The sequence below is a fragment of the Scaptodrosophila lebanonensis genome, unplaced genomic scaffold (assembly GCF_003285725.1).
Source record: "Scaptodrosophila lebanonensis strain 11010-0011.00,11010-0021.00 unplaced genomic scaffold, SlebRS2 tig00001412-arrow-pilon, whole genome shotgun sequence".
In the NCBI taxonomy this organism is placed as follows: domain Eukaryota; kingdom Metazoa; phylum Arthropoda; class Insecta; order Diptera; family Drosophilidae; genus Scaptodrosophila; species Scaptodrosophila lebanonensis.
Window position 1 is genome coordinate 637,156 of NW_022060739.1, and position 25,777 is coordinate 662,932.

The 25,777-nt window shown below is 40.4% G+C and overlaps 1 protein-coding gene across 2 annotated transcripts in view; it reads left to right on the top strand.

Annotated features, from left to right (window-relative positions):
• The first annotated feature begins 563 nt into the window (after positions 1-563).
• LOC115632044 (hemicentin-2) overlaps positions 564-25,777 on the top strand; it is a 112,803-nt gene continuing 87,589 nt past the window's right edge. Inside the window, exon 1 of one of the 2 annotated variants that reach the window (XM_030529015.1) lies at positions 564-2,191. In XM_030529015.1, the coding sequence (XP_030384875.1) occupies positions 2,062-2,191 (130 nt within the window). In that variant the 5' untranslated portion in view covers positions 564-2,061. The remainder of the gene's footprint in view (positions 2,192-25,777) is intronic. The other variant, XM_030529014.1, reaches the window with a different exon arrangement.

Genomic DNA, 25,777 nt, shown 5'->3' on the forward strand with positions numbered 1-25,777 from the left:
GTTGCCCCTGCGCAGTGGGGACACTCTCCACATATGTATCTATACATATAAACGTTCATACAAATGTATGTATGTATGCATGTGTGTATGTTGGAGAACCTCGCACTGCTTGCTTAGCAAGTTACCTCCGATTTTTATCGTATTTAATGACTCCTCTTGGCCGCCTGCAGCCACAGCTAGACAGACAACAAATAGCCAACTGGTTTTTCCTCTACTCCCAACTATGACAGGCGATTTTCATTTTGGCCGTCGTCGTTGACGCAGTCGTAAAATAAAAATAAAAAAGCACACACAACATGTTAGTGAAACGAGTTTTCTTACAAATGTTGATATGTACGAAAATCGCTAGAAAAACGCGCGCGAAACGCAACATGTTGCTAGAGCGCTGCGCACCGGCTGCTCTCAACATGTCGTCAGAGAGTGTAGTGTTGCTAACAGCGCTGCTAAAGCGCCTTCGCGGCTCTGTTAACGCAATGTTAAACAGATTCGTGCTCTTATTCTTCGTTAAGCTGTCGCTTTGAACGGACGTGGTTGTTCTGTGTGGCGCAAATACGCGCGCGTCTTCTGCTCTGACAAAGAGAGAAAAATAAAAACAACGTACAAACAACAACAAATGGTCGCGCGGAGTTCTGTGTGTTGAGAGTTTTGCGATTTAAAATTGAATTTTGTGTGTCTAATAATAATGAAGTAAACAATTCGCACAGCAACGCGCTACAAATTTTGTCCAGAGCAAACACAGTGCAAGATAAAAACCGCAAGCTGTGCAAAAAATACCCAATAACAGTAAATAGCTATTGCTAAGCCAGCTGCTGCTCTGGCGAATATTGTACAAATTAATAAAGCATTAAAAGTAATTATATAAATATTTTAAACAACAACAAATATAAAGGCCCCAAGCAGAGGCAAGTGCAATAATAGAGCCACAGTTATTAAACAACAACAGCAACAACTTGAAGTGGCTTTACATCGGTGTGTGTGTTGGTGTGCGTGTGTGTTTATGCGTTAGTGTGCAGGTATAAAGCAAAGCAAAGTAAAGCGAAGCAAACAACAAGTAAAACTATTTACCAAAAAGGAAACGACAAACCAAGCCCAGCATCTCAACAGAAACGGCAACAGCAACAGCAGAGAGGCAGCAGCTGCGTCATCAACCGTGCAGTCGACGCAGACGCCGGCTAGGCATCATTAGTTGGCGTCGCTGCCCGAGCCCCTCGCTCCTATCTTACTAAGAAACAGAAACTTGACGAAACGATCGCGCTGCAGTCGTTGTCGTTGTAGTCGTCGTCTTCGGCTTGGTTTGCTTTACCTGTTAAACAGGTTTTGAAGAAAAACAACAACAACAACAATTATAAGCAAACGCGCGCGTCGCTTAACCAATAACAACAAAAGCAACAACAACGAGGCACAGCATAAAAAGGTTTATGTTCGTGTATGCAAGTGTGTGTGTGTGTGTATAGTTTTGTGACTGCTGCTTCTTGGAAACCTTTCAAGCGTCGACGCCGACGTCGCCGCCTGCATACTACGTGAAACGCGCTGCGGCTTTTGTTACCTGCATTGACGCTGCTGCAATTAACAACAACAACAACAACAATACTACTGCCTACTACGCGTTTGTGATTTCTGCTAAAAGCAACAACAACAACAACACGCTAAAGCTGAGTGAAGCAAACGGCCGATTATAACAGTGAAAAAGAGTGTGTGTGTGCGCGCAAAGAAAATGCTTTAAGACCTGGCCGTAAAATAAGGGCCAACACGTACGCCATTTTGAATTTTGAGTTTTTCAAAGTTCTTCCAAAGTGTGCGAGTTTTTTTTCCTACGCTTTTCTTATTTATGTTCATCGCATCGGTCGCGATGTGGCGCTGCCTTTTGGCATCTTCCGACGCACGCTAAAGCAGCGGAACGGCTGCGACTTTGTCGTAACGCTTACCGTTAGAACACAAAGAAGAAGGAGTTGAAAAACGAGGTAGCAAAAGTTTTTTTTTGGAGCAAAAATCACGCAAACAGCAACAGCTACAGCAACAACAACAACGACAAGCACATAGAACGTTAACTAAACCAACAAAATGGGTACGACAACAAAAACAAAAGTAAGAGCAACAGCAATAAGCAGAACAAGAACGACAACAACAACAATTACATCAACAAGAAAATCAACGTCAAGCAGAACAGGGAGTTCGAAATACATTTTGATCGGTAAGTTGAAGCCATAAAATGTTTGCTTACATATGTATGTAGGTATGTATGTATATTATATATTGCCACACTATATAAGCAAGTGGGGCAAATGCAGTTGAAATCGAATATTGCTTAGAAATCACAATAGAAGGCAAAATGCAGGTGTCAACAAAAAATAATAATACAATCAAACTATAAGGTGTGGGAGTAAACGCCTCGAATCTTACAACTGTTTCTATAACATTCGACTTCCCGACTCCCGCTCTTGTGGTGAGTTCTAATTCAGTTTTTGAAAAGAGCAGACGAATTCGCAGAAATTTGTATTCTACTTTGAATTGCTTAATAGTATGTTTTGCATTTGGGCGTTTCTCCGAAATGCCAAATTAACTTTGAATGCTCAAAGAGCGGAATTTGCTAGAAAGCTGGAAAGGTGTTTTCAAAATATGCAACATGTTCTTAAACATTGCTTTAATATTAATACGTGGTATCAGTTCAACAGACAAGCAATGATTGAAAATCGTAGCAGCTGCCGTATTTAATCGTAAAAGCAAAGATTTTTACTTCGTTTTGAAGTTCGCAAATCATGAGTTTCTGGCTGCAGATAATTGCAAGCTTTTAATTCACTCTCTAAAGTAAAGTATATATTTAGTTTTTTCAAAATATATGGTTCTTAAAATCCGAGCTATGTCAGGAATATTTCTGTTTCTTAGCTTATGTTAAAAGCATAGCTAAACTGATCAATAATCATTTAAATGTTTTCACATGTACTTCCCAAGACATGTATAACTTGTTTATGATTTGTTAATTATTCAAATTTTATTAAAAATGAACTTCAAACTAATTGAAACCAATAGATTCATACACCGGAAATGTTAGAGTAGACCAATACAGTAAGATTCGATCCATTTCTCCACAAACTCCTACACAAATAGGTTCGTTTAGTAACATAAATGCGCCCTAAAATAGTCCCAGACAAGTCTTGGTGTATTTCTGTAACAAATTCGGTTTGGAATGTTTATTTTAGTTGGCATTTCCTTAACACAATTCCTAGTAGGACGATGATTTTCCCTACAAATTGTTTAAAATTGATTTTGGCCCTCACTCTCCCACTCGATTAATTTAAATTTACAGCCAGTCAAGCTGTTGGATTGTTGTGTGCCGTCTGTTGCAGCTTTTGTTTATGACAGATTTCCCACCCTCCCTCAGCCACCCTTAGCTTTCAATCAGCTATTCCCAAGCAATATAAAAAGTCTGTCTTCACTTGCAAAAGCAAGCACACACCTCTAAAAAACCGATCTAAAACTTCGAACGATTTTGCAAATTCAACGCGACGTCGACTTCGCGTCACGATAAAGTTTTTTTTTTTGCTCTCCGGTTGCTGATGCCAGAGTGCTAAGTTTTTGCATGTTGCGTCCCATCTAGGATGTGGGTTCGGACGGAGGCAGCTTCGATTTGCTGGCAAACTTTTGTGGCACGCTCCACACGACAAGTTTTTGCGCTTAGCTGCAAAATGCTTTTTAATGCCCATCGCTTTAGTGTCTCACTCGCAATCGAGGGAACGTGCTTGAGAAGTGACCAATGGCCGACCACCAGTTGCTTGCTTCCCGCAATTACAAAGAGGCTAAGCCACTCACTCACTCACTCACTCCCTCAATCAGTCAGTCAATCTGTCAGTCATTCACTTAGCGGGCACACACACAAGCACACACATCAATTCATTCCTCCAATTTGTCTTTGATTAACGAAATTCCTGTGCTCGCACAATTAGTGACCCCGACCCCACATTCGATCCCGACAACATCTAACCGCAGACATGAAAACTTTATGGGAAGGCGGTTTGTAGAACCTCACTAAAAACAGTCTCGTGCTTTGGTTTCGTGTAATAAATAAAATGCGTTGATTTGACATTTTAATTGGACCTTTGACACATACGCTGGCCGACAAGTTGATGTTGTTGTTATAGTTGCTGTTGCCAACCCGTTGTAGCTGTCAACTGCACACACAAGTTTGTAAACTGTACAGTAAAAAAGTGTTATGCTGAACAACTTCCTATATTGGCCGCTTGAGAACAGAATTGCATCTAAAGCTGCCTGAGAGAAATGAATTTTATGTAAAGAAGTCTGCAAATAGAAATGCCGCAAGACTTCCTCATCTACATCTTTAACCCTGTGGGCTCACAAAAGCAGATTTTACTTTATTTTCGTGCATACTTACTCGTAAGTATAAAAGCAACTGCGAGTGCCGACAGAAGTCAAGTCAAAAATCAATGAACTCTCAACGGAGCTTTGACGGCCAAAACGCCCTCCAGGGTCTTATTAGGTTTGGTGATGGCAGCGGTAGCGGGAATGACAGCTGCCGCAATAATAACAACAACTATAATGGCCACACCATCAGTCTACAAACGAGTATATAGAAGCGAAACTTTTTGAGCTGCCAAAATTGACAAATAATTAAAAGCACATTAAATGTGTGGCCCGAGCATTAAGAACAAAAAAATGTCATAGCATTCGAGTGCCTGCGACTGTTCTCATCCAAGACGCTGTCGGAGTCTGCAGGCTCTGTCTTGTTATGTTTTGTTGTGCCCATAAATAATTAACATAATAAAATGCCTATAAATATCAATTTCAATTTGGCCGCATCTTCGTTTTGTCGTCGTCATTGCCAACAGCTTTGTCTGCTTTTCGGGCTGCATGTCGATGTGCGATGTACGATGAGTAATAAAAAGGCTTTTAACAAATCACAACCTACCGCCCACTCCAACTTCCAAACAACAAGAATAACAACATTCAGTCCACGTGGCAGACACTTTTCGACGCATTTCCAATTGCTGGCAACAGTCGCGACTCGTTTGTTGTTGTTGTTGTTGTCAGTCGCCTTTACTGAAGTGCCTTCAATTTGTCTGGTCCGTTTTCCTTTAGTGTGCCAACGTCGTTATTCTTTTTCGTCAGTCAGTCACTCGGTTTTCCTTTTACATTTTCATTGTTGTTGCTGCTGTTTTGTCTTCTTATTTTCCTTGGAATTGTTAGAGCGATGTTCCCAAAACTCACGCACGAGACAGCAGACAACAGCAGTCCAGAATACGAATACTTAAGACGCACTCAGGACTCTCACTCTCAACGCCCTCTACCCACTCTACTCTACCTCTGATATGCCACTCGCAGTGCCTTCACTTGTTGTCCTCGTCGCGGCACAGTGAGACAAAATAATTTGCGAAGGAATATATGATTTATGAGAATAGTTTAAAATGTGCTGATGAAGTACAGAATCGAGGCTAGCATGTTTCGATCGAATAAAACGCTTAAATAATGTGTTTGTTCTTTCTAGGATACTCTTAGATAAGTGTATACTCGCATAAACACAAGTATTATCGAGATTCAAAGATAAACCACTAAATACAGTGAAAACTCTCTGGCCGGACACTCAAGGGGAGCGTCTGCTTAAGGGGATACTTAAATACAATACACCGATCGAATGTTTTAGAAAAAGTGTCCGCCGAAGAGAGTGTACGGATAAAAGAGGTGTCCGTTAAGGGAGTTTTCACTGTAAAATCATTTGTCAGCTATTGTTTACAAACTAATCAGCTCAGAAAAAATTTAAAATTTGGCTAATATGAGATAGTTTATGTTCTGAAAAGTGTAACTGACCACCAAATAATTAAACCGACCCAAGGACTTTGAAGTCCATGGAAACATACTGACTCTTCAATGGGGCATCCTTTCAGTAAGCGACAACATAAATCAACATACCTTCGTTTTAATTAATAATAATTCGTGTTTTTGAAACATTTCCCTTTCACTTAATTGCCGAAGTCTAATAGAATTAATTTATCAATCAATTCGGAGCCACTGTGCATTCACATTGCGCTGTCGTTTATGTTCAGTTTTTTATTTTTATTTTCATGCCTTTGCTTTTTATTCCGTGTGGCGTTACGTTTTGCGCTTTGTTTTATTTATGCGTTCGCTGCCTGCCTGCTGCCAAGCTGGCAGTTCTCTCGGTTTTTCCTTTGAGTTTTTCCCACATTTTCATTTCCTGCCAGGACTCCCTAAGTGCCATGCTCAATGCCTTTTTTCTCTGCCTGCCTGCCTGCCTGCCTGCCACTTGCTTAGCGTCCAAATGCGCGTGAATTATGATTGTGGTGGCATAGAAGAGCAGAAATAAGTAGGGAAGAGGGAAGAGCGGGCCAGGGGCAAACAAACCGTATCCTTTACACACACACACACACACACACACACACATATGTACAGACACACATACCGAAAGACACGTAAACTGCACAGCTAGCTGCAACTTTTTGAAATTAAAATAAATTAAACAAATATTTTGTTTGTTTGCTCAAAATTTACGTGCACAATTCAACGCCGGCTGCCGGGCATGCAAATGATAGGAAAGGTGGCAGAAGTGGTGGGGGGGGGGGGAGGGAAATGCACACACAACTTACAGTTTGCAATTTGCATTCGGATTGGGCTGAAATCAAAGCTGAAAATGAAGCTGTGCTAGGATGGGGGTGTTGGGAGCCGCTTTTTATGCAGCATATGCAGTTTTTGTTGTTGCTGTAGCAAAGTTTTTGGCAACGCCAAATGCTGATAATACTTTGAGCTGCAGCTGCAGTTGGCCACACCCACCTCCACCTGCACCGCCCACCCACCACCTACAGACCCTCCTCCTGCCCAACCAGCTCTGTTGGTAGTTTTGCGGAGCGTGCCTTTGGCATATGGCATTTTATAAAATACACCCGTTAGATGCAAATGTATCTTTATCTCTCTATGTATGTATATACATCAGTGTGTATGTATGTATGTAGTTGCGTTTGTGTGCTGGCCCTGCCTGCTCGTGCCAGGCCCTGCCCTTTCCCCCCAACACCACCACCAACAACCGCCTCTGTTGGTTCTAGCCATCGAAGCATTTCACCTGCCCTGCGTTCGCTGCTCTCTAGATTTTGAGTTTGTGTTGAACTCGCGCAGCTGTTTAAACAAAACGTAGCGAAAACTTTTGCGCCAATGCAATGCACAACAGTAGAAACAAGAACAACAAAAACTATAGTAATAACAGCAACAACAACAACAGCAATAACAACAACAAACAACAGAATTTGTTCAAATAAAGTTCATTTAAATGCTGTAGTGCCTGTTTTCCGCTACTTTTATCCAAAATGCGCATAAAAATTCAATAACTCCGACTGCTCCGACTGACATTGGCTCGCAACGAACTGACTTAAACATTTGAGTGGCCGAAAACAACAACAACAACAACAACAACTGCTACAGCAATAATAACAAAAGCGACTTCATGCATTTGACGACCTCGGCATTGGCTGTTCTCATTTTCATTTTCGCGCTCTCCATTACAGAAAAATTCCCCACACGCAGGCAGTTTTGCGAAAGAATCAGAATATGTTTAAAAATTGTGTAAAATTTTTATAAGCATATTCTATTATTTTTATATTTATTTGCACATTGTTTTGCTTTACTTTTGTGCTTTTTGCTTTTACTTTGCCTTTCGCGCGCGTGTGTGCGTTTTTTGCCGCTCCATATTATTTATTGTTTATCTTTGACTGCAAAATTGGTAAATGGGAAAGCGGCAGGGCGAAAATGCAAAACAAAGTGCGATGCCAAAAAATAAAAAAAAATCACTCGAAAATTGAAACTGCATTTTCATTTAAAATCATTTATTTTTTCCAGCTGTAAAGCTTTGCACGTATCGCATTTTTATGGCATTCTTTGATAACTTTACTCTTTGTTTTTAGTTTTTATAAATACGAGTGTATGCTGCGATTGTGTGATTCATTTTGAAAGTATTTAATGGAATCGAATAAAGTTATGCCATTGTGTTAGCCACAACGTGCTAACTAACACGGCAAATTTTTATTATATAGTAACTATACAGACGAGTACTCATAGACATATGCTGACGACTCAACAGTAGCACAAATGCTAATGAATACTTACATACAAGTATATTGTTTGACCATATCTGGCACACCTTCCGCATGTGTCGTATCTCTCTAGATATGACATATCCGATGGCCAAGAATGCGCAATGCGTTTTGTTAGCGACTCTAAACGCGTGCCGCGTTCCACACTCTGGCAATGGAAATCATCAAATGTGTGATGTGGCAGAAAGGCGGTCACCGTTTGGTCACTGCTCGGACAGCGGGTAGCGGGTAAGGGCAGTGGTGAATGGTAAATGGTTAGTGGGTAGTGAACAGTGGGCAGCTGACGACGTGCAGGCATTTCTTGAATGCCAACACGACAGACGTCGCCCCTAACTTGAGCAGCGACCACACCTCATTTTTGCTGCCTCGCCTTTTCTTTTTAAGCGCTTCACTTGACGCTGCCCCCTGCCTCTCTCCCCGTCTCTCCAGTTGGCCGGCTACTGGGCTTTTTCTGGTTGTCTTCGGCCGACGGTCGAGCAATTGGCAATCGTCAATCGGGCTACTGTTTTCGTGTATCATTTGCCACATTTCTTTACGTGTACGGTTGGACACTGCACGTTGGGATGTGTACTGGAAATCCTGGGAAGGAGTTTCAAGTATGAGTTTAGATTTAGATATGATCCCGAAATTGACGTCAGCTTGCAAAGAACTCTGGGCAATAGTTTAAGCAGTCTTTGGTTTTCAGTTTTCTAGTTTCCAAAACTTGTTCAAATGCAAACGTATCTAAAAAGTGATTATACAAATAATTGCCTTGCCATATTTGTAGTTTTACTATATAAACTAATTTGACTGAGATGAGGGCCTAGGTCTTGAAAACAATGTTAACAGATTTGTAATGGAAGCATTAAATTATTACTAACAAACAAACGATTGGCAAATAACCTGTGTGTTTTTTTTTTTTTTTCAAACGTGGCACTCTCAGTGATAGTAAGCTAAGAAAAGCCTGAAACATTCGAAAATGAAAAATGTTCTTTGTTCTATTAAGCATACTATGTACTCGTATATTGGTAATATCTGTTTTGTCCTTCATCTTATCACAAACTAAATGAATTAAACTAGACAAAAATTAAATATAACGCCTTTTTTTTAGAAATAAAGTTATTAAAAATACAGATGTAATTTAAACTATAACAATACTTTGAGGAGGTAGTTAAGTTTTCTTTCCTAAAATTGTTACATTCTTACAAGCTTACTCCAAAGATTGTTTTTAAGGAAATGCCAGTCTAGCTTACACGTTTCTTAGCGACCAGTTTCTGTATTTTAATTATACGAGAATATCCTATAGCGCTGACGATTTTAAAATGGATATGTATGGGTCCCTATTAAATATTATTATTATCATATGTACTATAAAGCTTGCTGGAGCAACAACAGTATCTCCATCTATATCTGCTATAAGCTATCTTTATTATTGCATAGAATTTTGTCCAATATTTCAGTTATTATATTCCACTGTGACATTGGTCATTGGTTTGTTGGGTCCAGCCCATTAGCATTTCATGCATAAAAAGTAGCCCATGATTGCGGACTCGAGCTCTCGTTTTGTGATGTATTATGCCTGCGCCTGCCAATTTGGTCATGTTGCTATCCACACACATACACACACACATACATAGCATTTGTTAGATATAGAGCCGCATTCAGTCTTCAGGCCAAGTTAGAAGCAAGCGGGCCAGGCAGTCTGTCCGTCTGGCTGGCTGGCTGGCTGCCTGTCTGACGGGGGCAGCTTGGCCGTCAGCTTAACGCGCTGCTGTTTAATCTTTTTGTGCCTTGTTTTGCGTATCTTTGCCTTTTTTTTCAACACTTTCTGCCTCTTTCACTGCTTTGCTTTTTTCAGTCGCTTGTTCAAAGCTTTTGCGGCTTCTGTTTGCCGTTTTTCAGCATTCGGCTGCTTCTTTGGCTTCCCTGGGCCCTGGTGGAGAGTTGACTTCGTTCTAATTTGTATGCGTAACATGTCAAAATTGTTGTGGTCAATACACTGATTGCTTTTCATGTATCCATGGCTCGTATCTCTGGCAGCTGCACGTCTTGCTGTATTTCTTGAGAGCGGGTGCAGAGAGGGTCGAGTAGGCCTGGAAACCGCTGCTTGGCATTTTGACGCGTCTTTCATTTTTTTTTTTTTCTCTAGAGTCGCGCGTCTTTGCAGCTGCTCTTTGGCTCTTTGGCATCTTTTCAAATGAAATCATGTTTTCCAAGCCGTTTTGCACGGGTTGGTGGACAGAGAGCTTTGCCGACTGTTTTGATGCCATTGAGCGCATTTCTTTGGAGCGTGTATTGACAAAAATGCGTTCAGCTTTGACACATTTGCTTTTGAAGCCGCAACTTGGAGGAATTTATATTTAGCTTTTCTGTTTGTCAAATTAAATTTCAAAGTCCATATTATGGAGTTGATGATTGTGCTATAAAGTTGAATATTTAAATGGGCTTGGGAAAATATATATAGGTGGAAAAATATGCAGCAAAGTTCGTCAGATCGACACACTCAGAGCATAACTTACACATTGAAACACTGAAGGGAGAAACGGAACTACGTCATATGAGCATTTTATTGGCTGAGCCGGGGCATCGCAGATGAAGAACAGTTTGCGGTTTTCTCTTATTACAAAAATATTCGCACTCCCATGTGCAAGAAGTTCATTGAAAATGTGATTATATGGTCCAGACAAGTAAAGGGTCTTAATCACAACAATTGTAATTAAAAAATTAATTGTACTAGCGTTCTAATTGCTAATTGTATGCATCGCTGCATAGATAAATTGGTTCTTCAGAATATAGTATAATAAGTATAACAAGTATAAAAACATTTTAAGAAAGTTAAGCTTAGCTTAACTTTGATTATTTTTCTCCAATACAGTATCCCCAATTAATAATACCAACATAGTTAGGACAAATTTAGGGCTTCAAAATAAAACTAAATTTAAAATAAACCAAGCTAATGAAACATTTTTCCTTGATATATTCTAACAATTCATAAATGTACTATTTAGCTAAAAATAGTATGGGTTTACGTTTAGTTTCTGGCAATATTCCTAAAATTGTTCATCTTTTTGGCGCAGTTTTATTTGTCCTAGTGATGTTCGATGTTTAGAGTAAAAGCGAAACATTGAAGAGAAAAATGTATCCTGATTCCTTAACCGAATGTGTATTAATCCATTTAAAGAATCATTTTAATTGCTCATTTTTTAAATCCAAATTTAAATTCTTGTAACACACTGAAAACCCACATCGCTGCTGCTCTGATGGCGTGTGATGTTGCCGTTTAACAAATATTTGGGGTTTTTATTTCGGTGACAACAATTTTTAATCCCATTGGTAATTTTTGCATTGCTCTGGTTTTTAATCTGTTGGCTTCCATGCTATCGATGTGCAATTAAGATGCACAAATTTGTTCAGTAATTTACATAATTTTAATGTGCAGACGGTGCTTAAGTTTTAATTAAAAGCACATCGCGCTTATTATGCGAGTCTGTATGTATGTATGTATGTATGTATGTGCGTGTGAGCGGCTGAACTCCATAAGTTATGACAGAAAAGGGGGGAGAAAGCGCGGGAAGGGGTAGAAGCGAGCATTGCACTTTATTTCCATTTATAATTCAAAAATTTTTATGGGGTAAGTTTCCGGAATGCGCGCATTATACATGAATAGACTTTTATTTAATGTTGATGCGTTTTTATTGCAATTTTATGCGCTTCAATGAAACTCAATAAAATTTGTTGGCTGCATTAAATGGGAAAATGCACCGCCAGAAACAAATACAAAAAATAATAATAATAACTAAAAATACAAAAAATCAAAAAGAAAAATGGAAACGAACAAGCGACAAGCAATGGATAGAAAAAATATGCTGTGCAGAAATGATTAAACAATACAGACAACAAAAATATAAAGAACATTTTGTGTGTTAATACAATTTATTTGCACAGTGCACGCGTCAGGAAGTTTCGTTTATTATTATTATTATTGTTATTATTATTTTAAATGTGCGTTTATAATTTCAAGCAAACGAAATTTGTGCAAAAATGAAATCAATTTCAAAAGTATTTCCACGCTGCAGAATTAATAAAACACTGAAGCAAGCGGCACAGTGCGAGTGGGAGGGAGAAATACAGAGATGGAGAGAAAAAGAGAGAGAGAGAGAGAGAGTCTGACTGTGGAGGGGGTTGGTGGTGTTGATCGTCCTACGAGTATGGGGGTTGCGATTTCGTTATTTATTTGCCCATTTTGGCTGGGATTTGAGCAATTGATTTTGGCTAAATGAGCATTAGCAAACCATGAAAATCGCTAGTTGGGGAGGCTGAGCGGCTTAGTGTGTATAGGGTAGAGGGTAGCGGGTAGAGGGAAGGGGGTGCAAGTTGCACAACTGGCTGTTGAACGGCGAGACAGGCGGACTGGCGGACAGGCAGACAATCAGACATGGAAATGAATTTTACACTTGAGACGAAATGAAAGACAATTTCAAAATTGTAAAAAAGAGAATCGTACCCCAACCCCCACTGGTACAACCCCTGTCTGAACAAACATGTAGGACAAATGAAATGGAATGTTTGATTAGAAAAATGTTTTGCATAGCGTAAAATTTTATTTTTTCGTGAGCAGGCGTGGCACAGGGGCGAGAGCAATGGTTGGTAAAAAGGAAGCAGGGGGACTAGAGGGTGGGGGCTAGATGCAACCCTTGGCTAAGCTCAAACAAAGGCAAAAACAATGCGTGCAAAAAGGTTTACAGTTCATTTTCTGTAATTTTACAATGTTGCTTTGCATTTCGTTTACGAGACAGCAACAACAACACTAACAACAACAACAACAACAACAGCAGCAACAAAAATAACAAGAATGCGACAGACGTTGCGTTGCCACCCCATTGAGGAAGGTAGCAGATGAATGCAAGCATTGAGCAGCCGCCCTGGGGTTGCAAAAGTGAATTGATATGCTTGAGAAACCAAGCAAAAGTAACAAACGATGCCCTGTCCTGCAATGCGATGGCAACGAGAGTTTGCTGCGAGCAGAAGGGGAACAGCAGCGGGGGGCAGGGCATGCAGTGATTTCTTTAAAGTAAGGGTTGTGCTGCACAGTGGAATGGAGCTGTGTGAGGTAGCTGCTTATAAGCGTTCTTTATTTATTTATAAATAAACTAAACATAAACTACTTATCTTCTGCCTAGCTTGTTTGCTCTGTCAATATCTTGAACTGATCTGAACGAAAAAGGTAGCTTATAAGCATTCTTTATTTATTTATAACTTGTTTCCTCTGTCAATATCTTGAACTGATCTGAACAAAAGAACCGAAAGAAACTAAGTTCTTTCAGCATTGTTTTGGCTTAAATACTCTGATATCTCTTTCAAATTGTTGTTTAATTTATGTTTTTCAATTGTTTACTTCCTTTATTTATTTAATTGTATGAGTTTTGACATACTTTTGAAGTTGATTTCAAAAGTTCCAAGCAATTGTTTCAACTGCATTAGTTTATTAGAGATGGGGCTTGACTTTAAATCAGATCTTGGATTCAACTCTTTTAAGACCAAGTAGCGATTAAGTTTAGCCCACTGTCTTGCTACCACATTTGATACAGTGACGGTTTTTTTGCATGCTCGCTTTCCTTGCTTTCCCTTCCTGACCCCTTTTCCTTTTCTTCCCCTGCCCTTTGTTTTTTGAGATGAGATCCCACGCTAAATGCTCATTTGGTTAGTTGCGGGTTGCACTTACCAAAGCTACCCCCCGTAAAGACTGGCCGGAGAGCCGCGAGCTATGCAATTAAACGCGCTGAATATTTGTCATAGTTTTCGCTTTTGTGACTGCCTCTGAAGGACAGACGCTATGAACCCATAGCTGGCGGCACAGACGGCTGCCTGCCTTTGACTTTAGTTTTTGGATTTCTTTAGTGCGTTGTGGAATAAATTTCAGCTATTTGGTGAGGAACGCGCGCGTGCGCCTGTGGGTAGGCATCAAAAAATTGCTAGCATTTGCTTTTGTGCGTCGTCTCGTTAATCACCTGTCAAATTTTGAACGCGTTGACAAATGATGTTGACTTGGAAATGCAGAGGGGTGGGGGTTGGAGAGGGGGTCTACGTATGTATGTATGTGTGGGCTAAAAGTAAAAGCAAAGCAAATAAAACGCAATCATTCAATTGACAACTTAGACGATGCGGATGACGATGATGGAGATGGCGATGGCGATGGCAATGTTGATGAAGATGATGGCTGGCAGCAATAGAGAAGAAGCTAAAAAGAAAATCAATTTGGCTGCTGGCTGACTGGCTGGCTGGCTTTTCACTCTTAAGACGACGAAGCTGGCGAAGAATGCGTGTGCGACGTAACTCCTGTAGCTGTTGTTGCTGAAAACGGCAATGAAAATGTGTTTGTAATAATAACTGAGTGTTTGTGTTGTGGGTGCTTTCGGGCGCCTAAGATGTTTGAGGATGATGCGGCTTTCAAAGGAAAATTTCAAGGACGAATACGACGACGACAACAACAACAACAACAATAATAACAAAAACGACGACGATGCCAGGCAAACAACAAACAAGTCAGTCAGTCAGCCAGCCAGTTAGTCGTAGGGGCCAACAAACATATTCCTCTTTCAATATATTTTTTGTTGTTGCTGCTGATGCCGCTTGTTAGAAGTTTTTGCCTTCGTTGCCTGTGGCGCATGTAATTTTCATTACATTTCCCTGACGAGCGCACCACCCCGAACCTATTGCCAACCAAAAGCAGCGGCAAATGCTTAACGCATATTTCGCTTTGCTTTGCCTGCTTCCTGCCTGATTGACAGGCAACAGGAACAGCAGGAGCAGCCTCGGCAATAACAACATCAGCATCAGCATTAGCTTCTAGCTATGTATATACTATATGTACATAGAGCAAGTGTAATCCACCTAAAAGTAGGCAGCAATAAATTTTAAAGTTGTTTTAAACAGCGCCAAGGGCTTTAAGGTCGCACTTGTACATACATACGTGCTTTGTAGCCCAACCTAGCTCCATCTAGCCCCGCCTAGCCTTTGTTGCTCGTTTGCGTCAAACACTTGCCTGCGTTCCTTCTCTGCGATTCTCAATTGCCTTTGTCGCCTCCCTGCGATTCTCACTTGCGCACTGTTAAGTGTATTAACTGCGAGGCGTTGTAGTAATAGGTTTAAAACTTTTCGCTCTTTGTTTGCCCAGACTCCTTGTCGGCGCCTTGCCCTCTTCAATGACTACCCCGCGCCTACCCGTCCCTCCCCAGACGCCCCGCCACTACTTTGCGTAATTATGTCAATTGCCATTAGGCAAGCGCCACTCGCTGCTTTATGCATTGACTTTGGCCAGCCACCATCGATACGGCGATAGAGATGGAGAAATCGACCTAGTCGTCGTGGTCCTTTGATTTCAATCTCTCGATTTGCGCTCTCGCCACCTAAACCTCTGCGTTTTCCCATCAGCCGCCATTATCTGCTTCTGCTCTCTAACCAGCAGATTTGTGCGCTTATAATCCTCCGCCTTTGTCGTCCTCTACTCATGTGTCACGGCCAGGCAGCCACTTTAGTTATTGTTTGTGTGTGTGTGTGTCTGTATGTGTGTATAATCGTCCCCTTTGCGTGTTTGCCGAGCATATTCCAAATGTTCTGGTTAGCAATACATTTAAGGTATTTAACTTTATACGCCTGATTAGGCATGGTTCGAAGCATGGAACGGCATGGATTGGGATGAGAGCGAGTGGCATAACTTGTTAGTGGACCTCTTGAAGGGCTTGATTAATTTAGGGAGTGGCATAAGGGCTGAGTGTCGAGCGGGGGAGGGGGCGAGATGGAGCAGCTGATGTATACTGGCTGTCAGCTTTCTGCTGTACTGTGGCGAATCATTTCATTTATTTTGCATACAATTGCAAATTAATTAAGCAGACAGCGGCGAGCTTCAAAAAAGGCAACAACTTTCGCATGCTCTCTAGCCAAACAAAGGGTATGTTCAATATTTAAAAATGTATGTAACAGGGTGAACAATCCTTACACTAGACCTTCAAGTATGAGGACGATAATTAATCGAATGTGTGTCCGTTTGTATGAACCTCAAGAAATGTCGAACCTTTAAGGCTATGCGCACCAATGTTTACAATTTATATTATATATGTAACTTTGTTATTTTATATAGTCGCCATAGAAGGCAGCATTGCTTGAAGGCTGTATTCTATATCCTCATCTTTATCTATTATTTTTGATCTAAAAACCTATTCCACTGCACAGCTGCCTTAGTCGCATTCAACACAAAAAGCGTATTAATGCTTCAGCGTCACGGAGATAAAGTTATTTTCTTGTTGTTTTTGCCATTTAATGCTTGTGGCTGTGTGCAGCTTATTAAATATTAATTAATTTCAATTATTTTGCCATTTGAGCGCTATTCGCATTATGTATGTATGTGTGTGTACATAGCAGTATAGTTTTACAACAAATGCCGGACAAACCTTGCATTTTAATGAATTTATACAAAAATGACATTTTAAATTTCATAAATGAAATGGATTTTAATTAATTTGGTGCAGACATAAAGCCTCGTTTTATGAACAAATGGTGCAGGTGTCTCGTTGTCGCTGCACTTTGCTGTGCCTCTATAAATATTTAATAGACCCGCATACAAAATTGATCGCACCAGAAGATGAAGGACGCTTGAATGCGTACAATAAACAAGTTGTTTTTATTCAAACAATCGCTCTGTCCAGCAGCTCAGCTCAGCTCACAAAGTGCAAATAATCAACAATTTAAAAAGGAGTGAAAAAATGTTACAGTAAATAAGTGAATGAAAATGTGTAACAAATTATATTTGCTCATGATTGATTTATTATGCTGCGAGTTTTTAGCCGAATGGCATTAATTTTAATCAATTTTAATAATAAATTAAATTATACAATTAATTGCTTAAAACCTATTTAAAATGCTGGACAACAAGTCAAAACAATTAAAACAAAAAAAAAAAACGTGATTACAAAAAAAAGAAAGATAATTCATTTATTTTTAATATTAATTTCTGGCCCAATACTTAAAGGGTTAACCGATACACACCCTCTGTTAACCTTAGCTGCAATTATTCTCCTTTTCAATTCAAATTGATGTATAGCAACACATAATATAGCAACATGTTGGCAACATGTTTCTGGTAACATAATGTTGCTTCATGTTGAGCTGATGCTAAAAATTGCATGCAATTTAACAGTAAAAACAGGCAATGGTTGCTACTATTTGTAGTCCTTGTTACTGTCGTCGTCGCTATTGTTGTTGTCGTTTTACGGCAAATATATGGGCTATAAAAAAAAATTGTGCACCGCTTGCTGCTGCTAATTAATTCATCGTTGGAATATTTTTGCACTCAAATACATATATATTTTTTCAGTGCTATTGTTGGCAATTTGTAGTGTAAATTTTACACGCACTTAACAGCCGCAGCCGCAGCGGTAGTGCCAACAACAACAACAGCAAATAAGTCCAATTTCCACTGTTAATTTTTTTTTCATATTGTTTACTTTAACTAATTTTTTGTGGTGCGCATTTTTTATTGAAATGCCTGAATTTTTTCTTTATGTTCCGCCCGTAAATATTTTAAGAGCGGTTGAGGGTTGAGTGCGGGGAAATCATGCTGAATGAGGCCTTTCAGCATTCATTAGTGTGTGTGTAAAAAATGTGCGAGTATGAAGTTGTGTGTGTGTTAGACAATGTTTAAACAATTGCGCCTCACCTTCTCTCTAATTAGAGATACCAGCAGAGGCAGCTTGCTCCACATTTTTTTTTCTTTTTTTTTTTTTTAAGTATTTTTTTTTTGCCTGTTCGTCTTGTTTATTATGTGGTGCTTCATTTGTTGAAATTATGCGTTGAGTCGCATTACAAGTTTCAAATGAACTTGCTGGGCAGTGAAAGCCCAAACAATAAACAGACGCACATAAAATGTGTTAGGAAATTAGGTTTATTGCCACACCAGTGAGAACTTTAAAGGTGAGCGAGCGGTCGGTGCAGTCAGCTGGAGGTGTGGAGGAGTGGAGGAGGGTGTGGTACGGAGTAGGAAGTGGGAAACATAAACTGCGCGTGCGATCGTCGCTGTTAGCATCTAACATGCTTAACATTGGCATGTACATACATTTTAAAACACGACCAGTAGAGCAACGCAGCTACTAAATCGAAAGCAGAGCGAGCAGTCGCTCTCCCACCCACTGCACTGTTATCTTTACAGCGCGTTGTTGGTACGTGCGAAGCGCAGTTAAAACTCCGACTGCGCAGTTGGCAGCGACGTGGACGTGCCTTGCGCTTGATTTATAACTGTAAAAAGAATGTCGTAAATAAATAAAAAGAAATTGTTGCCGCTTGCCTACATGAGATGTTTTTATTGTTCTGGCTGATGCCGATACTGCATGCTTCATGTTTTGTTTATAGAACGGACAGGGAAGCGACATCCAATTGGCTGCACTTGTGTTCAAACAATAACAATAACAACAACAATCACAGCAGAAGATGTTTGTCAACAGTGCGTGTGAGATTTAATAAAAACAGCATATCAGTTGAACCCGACTATGCAACATTTAAGATGGCCCACCCTTAACCCCCCACTCGCTCAGCTATTTTGTTCGCTGCACGCCCGTTGTGTGTGACACTTAAAAACTCATTAACAAAGTAAAACAGAGCAGAAATATGGAGAATACGAAGCAAAGAAGCGCAAAAGCAGAACCGCAAAGCAAGAAAATATGTCAAAGCCACGCAACTTGTTGCATGCCACGCCCACGCAGGCAACGCCTTGACAAGCATCATAACGCACTAAACCACAAGAGGAGACAGCGACAGAAGATATGGGAGGATGGATGACATGACAGACAGCTGAGCCAACAGTTGGACAAGCGTTGGGTGTGGGGAGACAGCGCTCTCTTTCTCTCCCTGTCGCTCGCTACCGTGCCCGCTTTTGGCACTTTGTCACTCACTGGGCAATCCAACAGTAAATCCACTTGTCAAATGCACAACACACACATACACACACACACAGAGATCCTTTACAGTCGCTCCCTTTCCCTCCTTTTATGCTCCATGAACAGAACGTCTTATGACTGTCAAAACAAAACTATTTGTATTACAGCAAACGCCTCTGTCTTTGCCCTTTTTCTTCACCCCCGCCCTTGGAGCCGGCGCCACTCTTTGTACTTTCTGCCTTCTTCTTCATCTTTCCCACTTTTCTTGCGTTTTTCTTTAAAACTGCGCGGCAACGCCGACATTGAAATTAAATTGTCTGTGACAGGCTCTTAGCATGGAGAGGGGCAATAAGCTCATGCGTGCACATAAGCAGGCGCGTAGCTGACAAAGATTGCAAAGGATTTTTTTAATGCTTTTAAATGCAATTCGGAGAACCTTACTTACCATGTAAGTTTTACATAAAATGTTACATTAAAGCTTTGCAGCGCTGTTAGCACAAAGGGGAATGAGAGTAAATTAAATTGGCAAACGAAATTCCATAAATATGGCACAATTTACATAACTATGCTGCAAATAAATATGAATAAAAAATATAGTAGCTTCCTGAGAGCAAGTTTAGTTAAAGCGAGCAGTGTTGCACATTTTTCTGGCAAGAACCCATGCCAGTTCTGTTCTATTAATGTCATGTTCTAGCTCGCATACTATCGCCTGATTCGCACAATCTATCAATTTCAAAAATTGTATTGAAATCGCTTCGAAAATAAACAGAGCTTAATTTGTTCTTTATTTCTTTGTGTCTTCTTCAGTCTTCTCTTTGGAGATGAAGTTGCAACAAATTCTTACCCAAGCAACCCCCTTTGGCACAGCGCCACTGTTGGGCTGGGGGGAGGGGGAGAGGGGCGCTGTGCGCAGCTTGGCAATTTCGCGTGTGACAAAGGCGAAATATAAATGCCAAGGTGGATGCAAGAAAGAGAATGTCTGACTAACTGAGTGGCTTCTTTTAAGTGGCAAGCAATTTTCTTAGCTGCCGCGACAAATAACTGGAAAAGCAACAAGAACAACAACAACAACAGCTACAAGTGACAAGCAGAACAGCCTACAATGCTAGAATATGCTGCGTGGCATGCCACGCTTGCTGTGACTGGGGCGCTCTTATTAGGTAGTGAGTAGGGGCGAAGGAAGGGAGCAGGAGAGCAGGGGAGGAGGCGAGTGCAACAAACGGTGGCTGCAAAATTGACAAGCGCAACATTGAAATTGCTACAATGACAAACTGCAAGTGGAGCAGTAATGGCAGGGAGGAGGGCATGGCAGAATGGAGAGTGGGGGCGACGCTTGCCACTTGACAGAGACGAATGTGTTGCTCTGCCAGCAGCGGATGCGGGGGCAGCGCCTCTGGCTGTGCTGCTGTTGCTGCACGTGCGGCAGCCGGCAACGACAGACATTTAAATATAAACTGAAGATTGTTGCAGATGCTGCTCTGGGCTGCTCAGTTGCCTTGGCCGGAGCCAGAACCAGAGCCAGGGCCAGGGCATGAAAAATGTGTACACGGGCAACATTTTGTGGTTGCCGCCGCCTCTGGGGGAGAAGGGTGGCGGCATGTTTAATTAATGCAAAGTAAATAAGATGGTGGCAGAAGAAGTATAGGAAGCGAGAGGAAGTAGCTAACGAAATTGATTGAAGAATGTGCCGTACATTGGTTAGAAGAGAGATGGAGAGATTGAGGGAGTGAGAGAATGGGAGAGTCGGAATGGGGGGAGGGGTGGATAAATGGGCGATTGTTGCAGTTGCATGCCTCAGGTTGCTATTTATACGCTGACATTGTTGCTGTTGCCTGCACATTTTTGATTGGAAAATTGTTTTTCAAATTGGTTTTACGTGTCTTGAAAGTCTTTTGCCCAAAAGTAAAGCAACACATTTCACATTTCAACTTGACTAATAATTTACTTTGTTTTTTCTCGTTTTAGGTAAGTCTCTGCAGCTATATTATAATACATACCTCTCACTAGTGGCCCAAGGCGCAGACAAGTAAGTTTACTTTTAATTAATAAAACACTCGGTCCCTGGCCTCGGGTCTATGAAGCAAATTAACAGCTTGGCGTTGACAATTTCTGAGATTTATAAGTGTGGAAAAGTTGTGTAGCGAAAGAAATAAAATGTGAAAAAGAAAGTGCTGCTAGTTTAGTTAACAAAAAGGCCATCAAATGTCAAAAAAAAAGTCGTTATTAAAAGTAAAAGATTTCACAGCCAAGAGCGAGAAAAGTGAAAATTATTGTGAACCTGATGAATGGTTTCCAAATGTAATTGTAAATGGCAGAAATCCTAATCAAGTGTAACCAGAGCTGTACGCACTAGATAGGAGGGTGTGGGGATTAACTGACGCTGCGTGCGAATCTCATCATCGCAGAGCAACTTTTTCTTATTTTCTATCACTCAGTTGATGATGCTGCTGCTGTTGCTGTTGTTGTTGTTGCCATGGCTCGAGAAAAAGTAGAAAAATAGCTACGCCGTCAATGTTGTCGTCACATGCTTTTCATTCATGCCAATGTTGGCGCTCCAGTAATTCCACCGACCGGCCCCCCTCCCCCCGCCTCTCTGCTTCCGCTTATTGATGCTGCATTTGTCAGCTCAAATTTCGAAATTGAAACTCATGCGAGTGAGCGTTGATGCATCGTCGTCGTCGAACAGTCGTTGTCGCATCATCATCATCGTCATTACGATGATGAACATCATCATCGTCGTGAACTCTTCATTCAGTTGTGTTGTGTTTGTTGTGCATGTTAATGTGTGTGTTTGACAGTCTTTGATACAGATGCATATAGTATACGGATAACCCCACACTCTGTAACCGGCCCAGCGCGAATCAATGGCGCGCATTAATTAGCGCAACGCTCGCCATTCCTCGCACAAGCCCGATGAACCCCTTCGTTTTATTTCATTTCTCATCTCCTCACTTTGGCAATGCCACACACTGTGGCCAAGTCGATCCTTGGCTTGAAATTAGAGCTCATTTACTTTTGAAAACGGGTTGTCAGGGGGTCCAAATACAAAGAACTTAACACTGGTATTGATATAACGACCCTTATCTATTTTTCTCAAACCTTTTAATATCTTCACATATACACAAAGTTTCCCATCCATCCACCAACGATATATACAATTCATACAATATTAATAACAGGAACGACCAGAAACGCATAATTGCAAATCATATCAATACAGCGTTTGCCATTATAAAACATTATATATTTTTTGAATATTGTATTATTAGAAGTTATCGATGACAGTATTCCATGTTACCAGAGACAAGACATGCACTGACTTTTTAGTTAGGTTAGGTAAGATCATTGAACGAAATCTTTTATAGATTATATTATCTCACAGAGTATTACAGATTAAATTATAATTGATATCAATTAATTGGCTGTTATCGATCCCAGGTATAAATGAAGTCGATATATTCGTTATCAGAAGTCAGGATAGAATGTATCGCAAGCTATTACAAAATAATATTTTGAAAATATAGAAGATATCAAAAATGTATTAAACAAGTGAGAAAAATGTTTAGCAATCGAAAAATTCTGCGTTCATACAAAACTTTTGGGTTCACTGTGCGGCTCAAAGGAAAGACGGCCTTTCGGCCTCGGCTGTGTTTTCCCATGCCCCAATTGAAATCGGCAAACAAGTAGCAGCCTGGCTGATTAACTCCACACAGATCCACAGAAAGAGATAACGGTAGGACTGGCAGGCGACCATCCTCAGCGGTCGGGGGATATTTAATTTTCATGTTTGGTTTTGTTGTCGGCAAACTTGTAGCCAGGATACACAGCGACCATGTTGCTGTAGCTTTTCACTGCACTCTGACTAACAAGTCCTTGATATTCGCGCATAAACAATTGGCCTCACATGCCCAACCAGCCACCTACCCACCTACACACACACATGCGGACGCAGTCCCACACAGACGTGCCGGCCACAAATGCACAGGCAATAAAATGGCTCATCTGGCATGTGGCGAGGAAACGATGGGGTGGGGGCGGGACGAGTGCAGTCAGAAACATTGCCATGTTTGGCATTTGCCAAGCATCATCATAATAATTATGGCAAAAATTGTCCTTGTCAACACACACACACACGCACATACATGTGCATGTTCAGCTTGCTTGATTCCCTTGTTGTTGGTATTTCTGTTACCCTTCTACAAATTTGCGGCCATTTTTGCATGCAGCTCAAAATGGCGGCTGCTCTGACTTTGCTGTTGTCGTCGTTTGCCGCATACAAAACCACAATTTTATACAAAATTGCGCTGGCGGCCCACCCCCACCCCCACCACTAACAGCTAACAGCCGCCCCATCTGCGCCTCCCGCTGCACCCTTCAGGCTGCTTTCCTGCTCTTGATCCATAAATGCATTCCGGAATGCGTGTCGCGTTTCTGCCGTTGGGCGCCGCCAATTTGACTGCCTTGTCTGCCACTAAGTACACTTTGAAAAAGCAGGAACGCCAACATGATGGCCGATATGTTCGATAAATGAGCTGCGATATCGTCCTGTCATAATATTACTTATCGAAAAGAACTTTCCATCTTCGCAGAACTGCGGAAGAGCATTCATTCAGACATGATATGTTCTTACTAATTGATGGGCTTAATTATGCTGACTGCTAGAACATAATGATTGATGAGCTTCTTTTTGTTTCCGAATGCTTTTTAAACATTTTGTTAATAATCGGGAATGACGACGGGCTTAGTCAATTTTGGTGATGCAATAAGAAGAGATTGCTTTTAAATGTAATCTGTGAACGTTATGAAAAAATTTAAATATACATTTTATTCATTTTAGTCTTATATAAAAAATAGCAGGAAAAAAAGAAACATTTAAGATAGAATGGATTTAAGAGTAGATGTAATGTAATTGTATAAAAAATAATTATTGAAAGGCCGTTAATAATCAATTGAAAATTAGGGAATTTTGTTCATCTTAAAAAGGAAGAAATCCCATAAAATCGAATGCGTGGTTTGGTGCTGTTTCTTGGTTGGTGACATCACTGAGACAAACTTATTAAAAAGTGAGCAAAATCAAGGTCATCTAGTCATGCTGAAAGGCATTTTATTTAAAAAAAAGAATGTGAATTTGAAGATGGTGCCCAATGCCACGCATTCAGAGCAGAGTAATCATCGACTTTCTAAAGAAAGTAATAGAAACATGACTAATTTCTGCAGTGCTATTCAAAATCGAAATGATTTCGAAAATAATTTGTAGAGTGTAGATATGATTTTTTTTTCTCATGTTGACCAAATTCTTGTTGTTGCTGATGCTGCTGGCATGCCAAGCTATGCTCGACAAACAAATAAATGTGACATACAAAATGGTGTCACACACATGCACACACACACACACTTATAGAAGAGCACGCATGTCCTTTTACAATATTTTCGCTGCTTGTCATTTTTGCCACATAAACTCGATAATTTACACTTTTTGCGCGCCACCAACCGAGTGTGGCTCGGCCCTCCCCCTTGCGCTATTTATGCCACATTTGCGATGCATGCACACGCACATTCTCTCCATCAATATAATCAACATCGTCATACAAAAAATATATATCTATATACTGTCGTGATGGGCGTAGACATTTTTGTGCATTGTATACTTGATATGACAATTGAAACTTTGCTTTTAGTGCGTATTACTTACTATATGCAAATTTATTTTATATTTTGCGACTACAACTGCACTGCACAGCTGGCTATGCTTGCTTTTTGTTGTTGTTTTTTGGTTGTTGTTAAACATTAGCGTTTTGGGATATTTTTTCAGTTGAACTAAACGACAAATCATTCAAAAGCTCTTCACACCACAACATGCATTGTAAAAATGTTGACAGAGTTTTCACTTGCATAGACAGCGTGGAAAATCTCTGAGCTATGTTCTACAACAGCAAGACCAACAACAACAACAGCAGCAACAATAACAACTAACTGTGCTGATGGTCTTATTGTGTACAAATGTCATTAGGAACGTAAAGAGCAATGTTGGCAAGAAGGGGCAACTAGTGTACTCGCATAAGCCTCTACAATCACCCTGTTCTCCAATTGCATTTGGGAACTTGTGTATTTTTGGTTTAACCGAGTGCATGTGTGTGACATACAAACACAATTACCAGGGCAACAGACAGTCGGACTGTAATTTTCCCACAGATTTTCTTGAAAGTTTCGTATGAGCTGCAAAAAAATGGTGTTTTGAGCAAAACGTTTATGAAATTTTAAGCCAGCCAGAGTATTCACAATGCAACAATTCAAAGATATGTACAAACATATATAGTACATATGAATTGTGATAAAACATGCAACGTGAGAGTTTTGTGCAGCTTATCGAGCAATACATACATACTTTTTTTTTTGCCAAAAGTCTGTCTATGAGTAATGGTAAAAGTAAAGCCCTTGATTTCAGGCCTCTATGTAAGCCGCTCACTTGCAGATTTTTATTACAACTACTTCCTACTACAACAATAAAAGTCTGAAGATTTATATAAATATCGCAGACTGACATTAAAAAGCAAATATTTTCGCTTTTTATAGCTTCCCAGACTGACTCATCAATGACGAAGTTCAGCAAAAGCCCCAATAGTAACCATTTTTTAACAGCGCGATGTTAAGAAGCTCTGTTAACCAACTACCAAACGCTGTTAATGACTCACACTACATATGTGTGTATGTATGTATGTGCATATATGGATATGTATGATGCAGATTGTGAAATTTTTTGCGGCATTT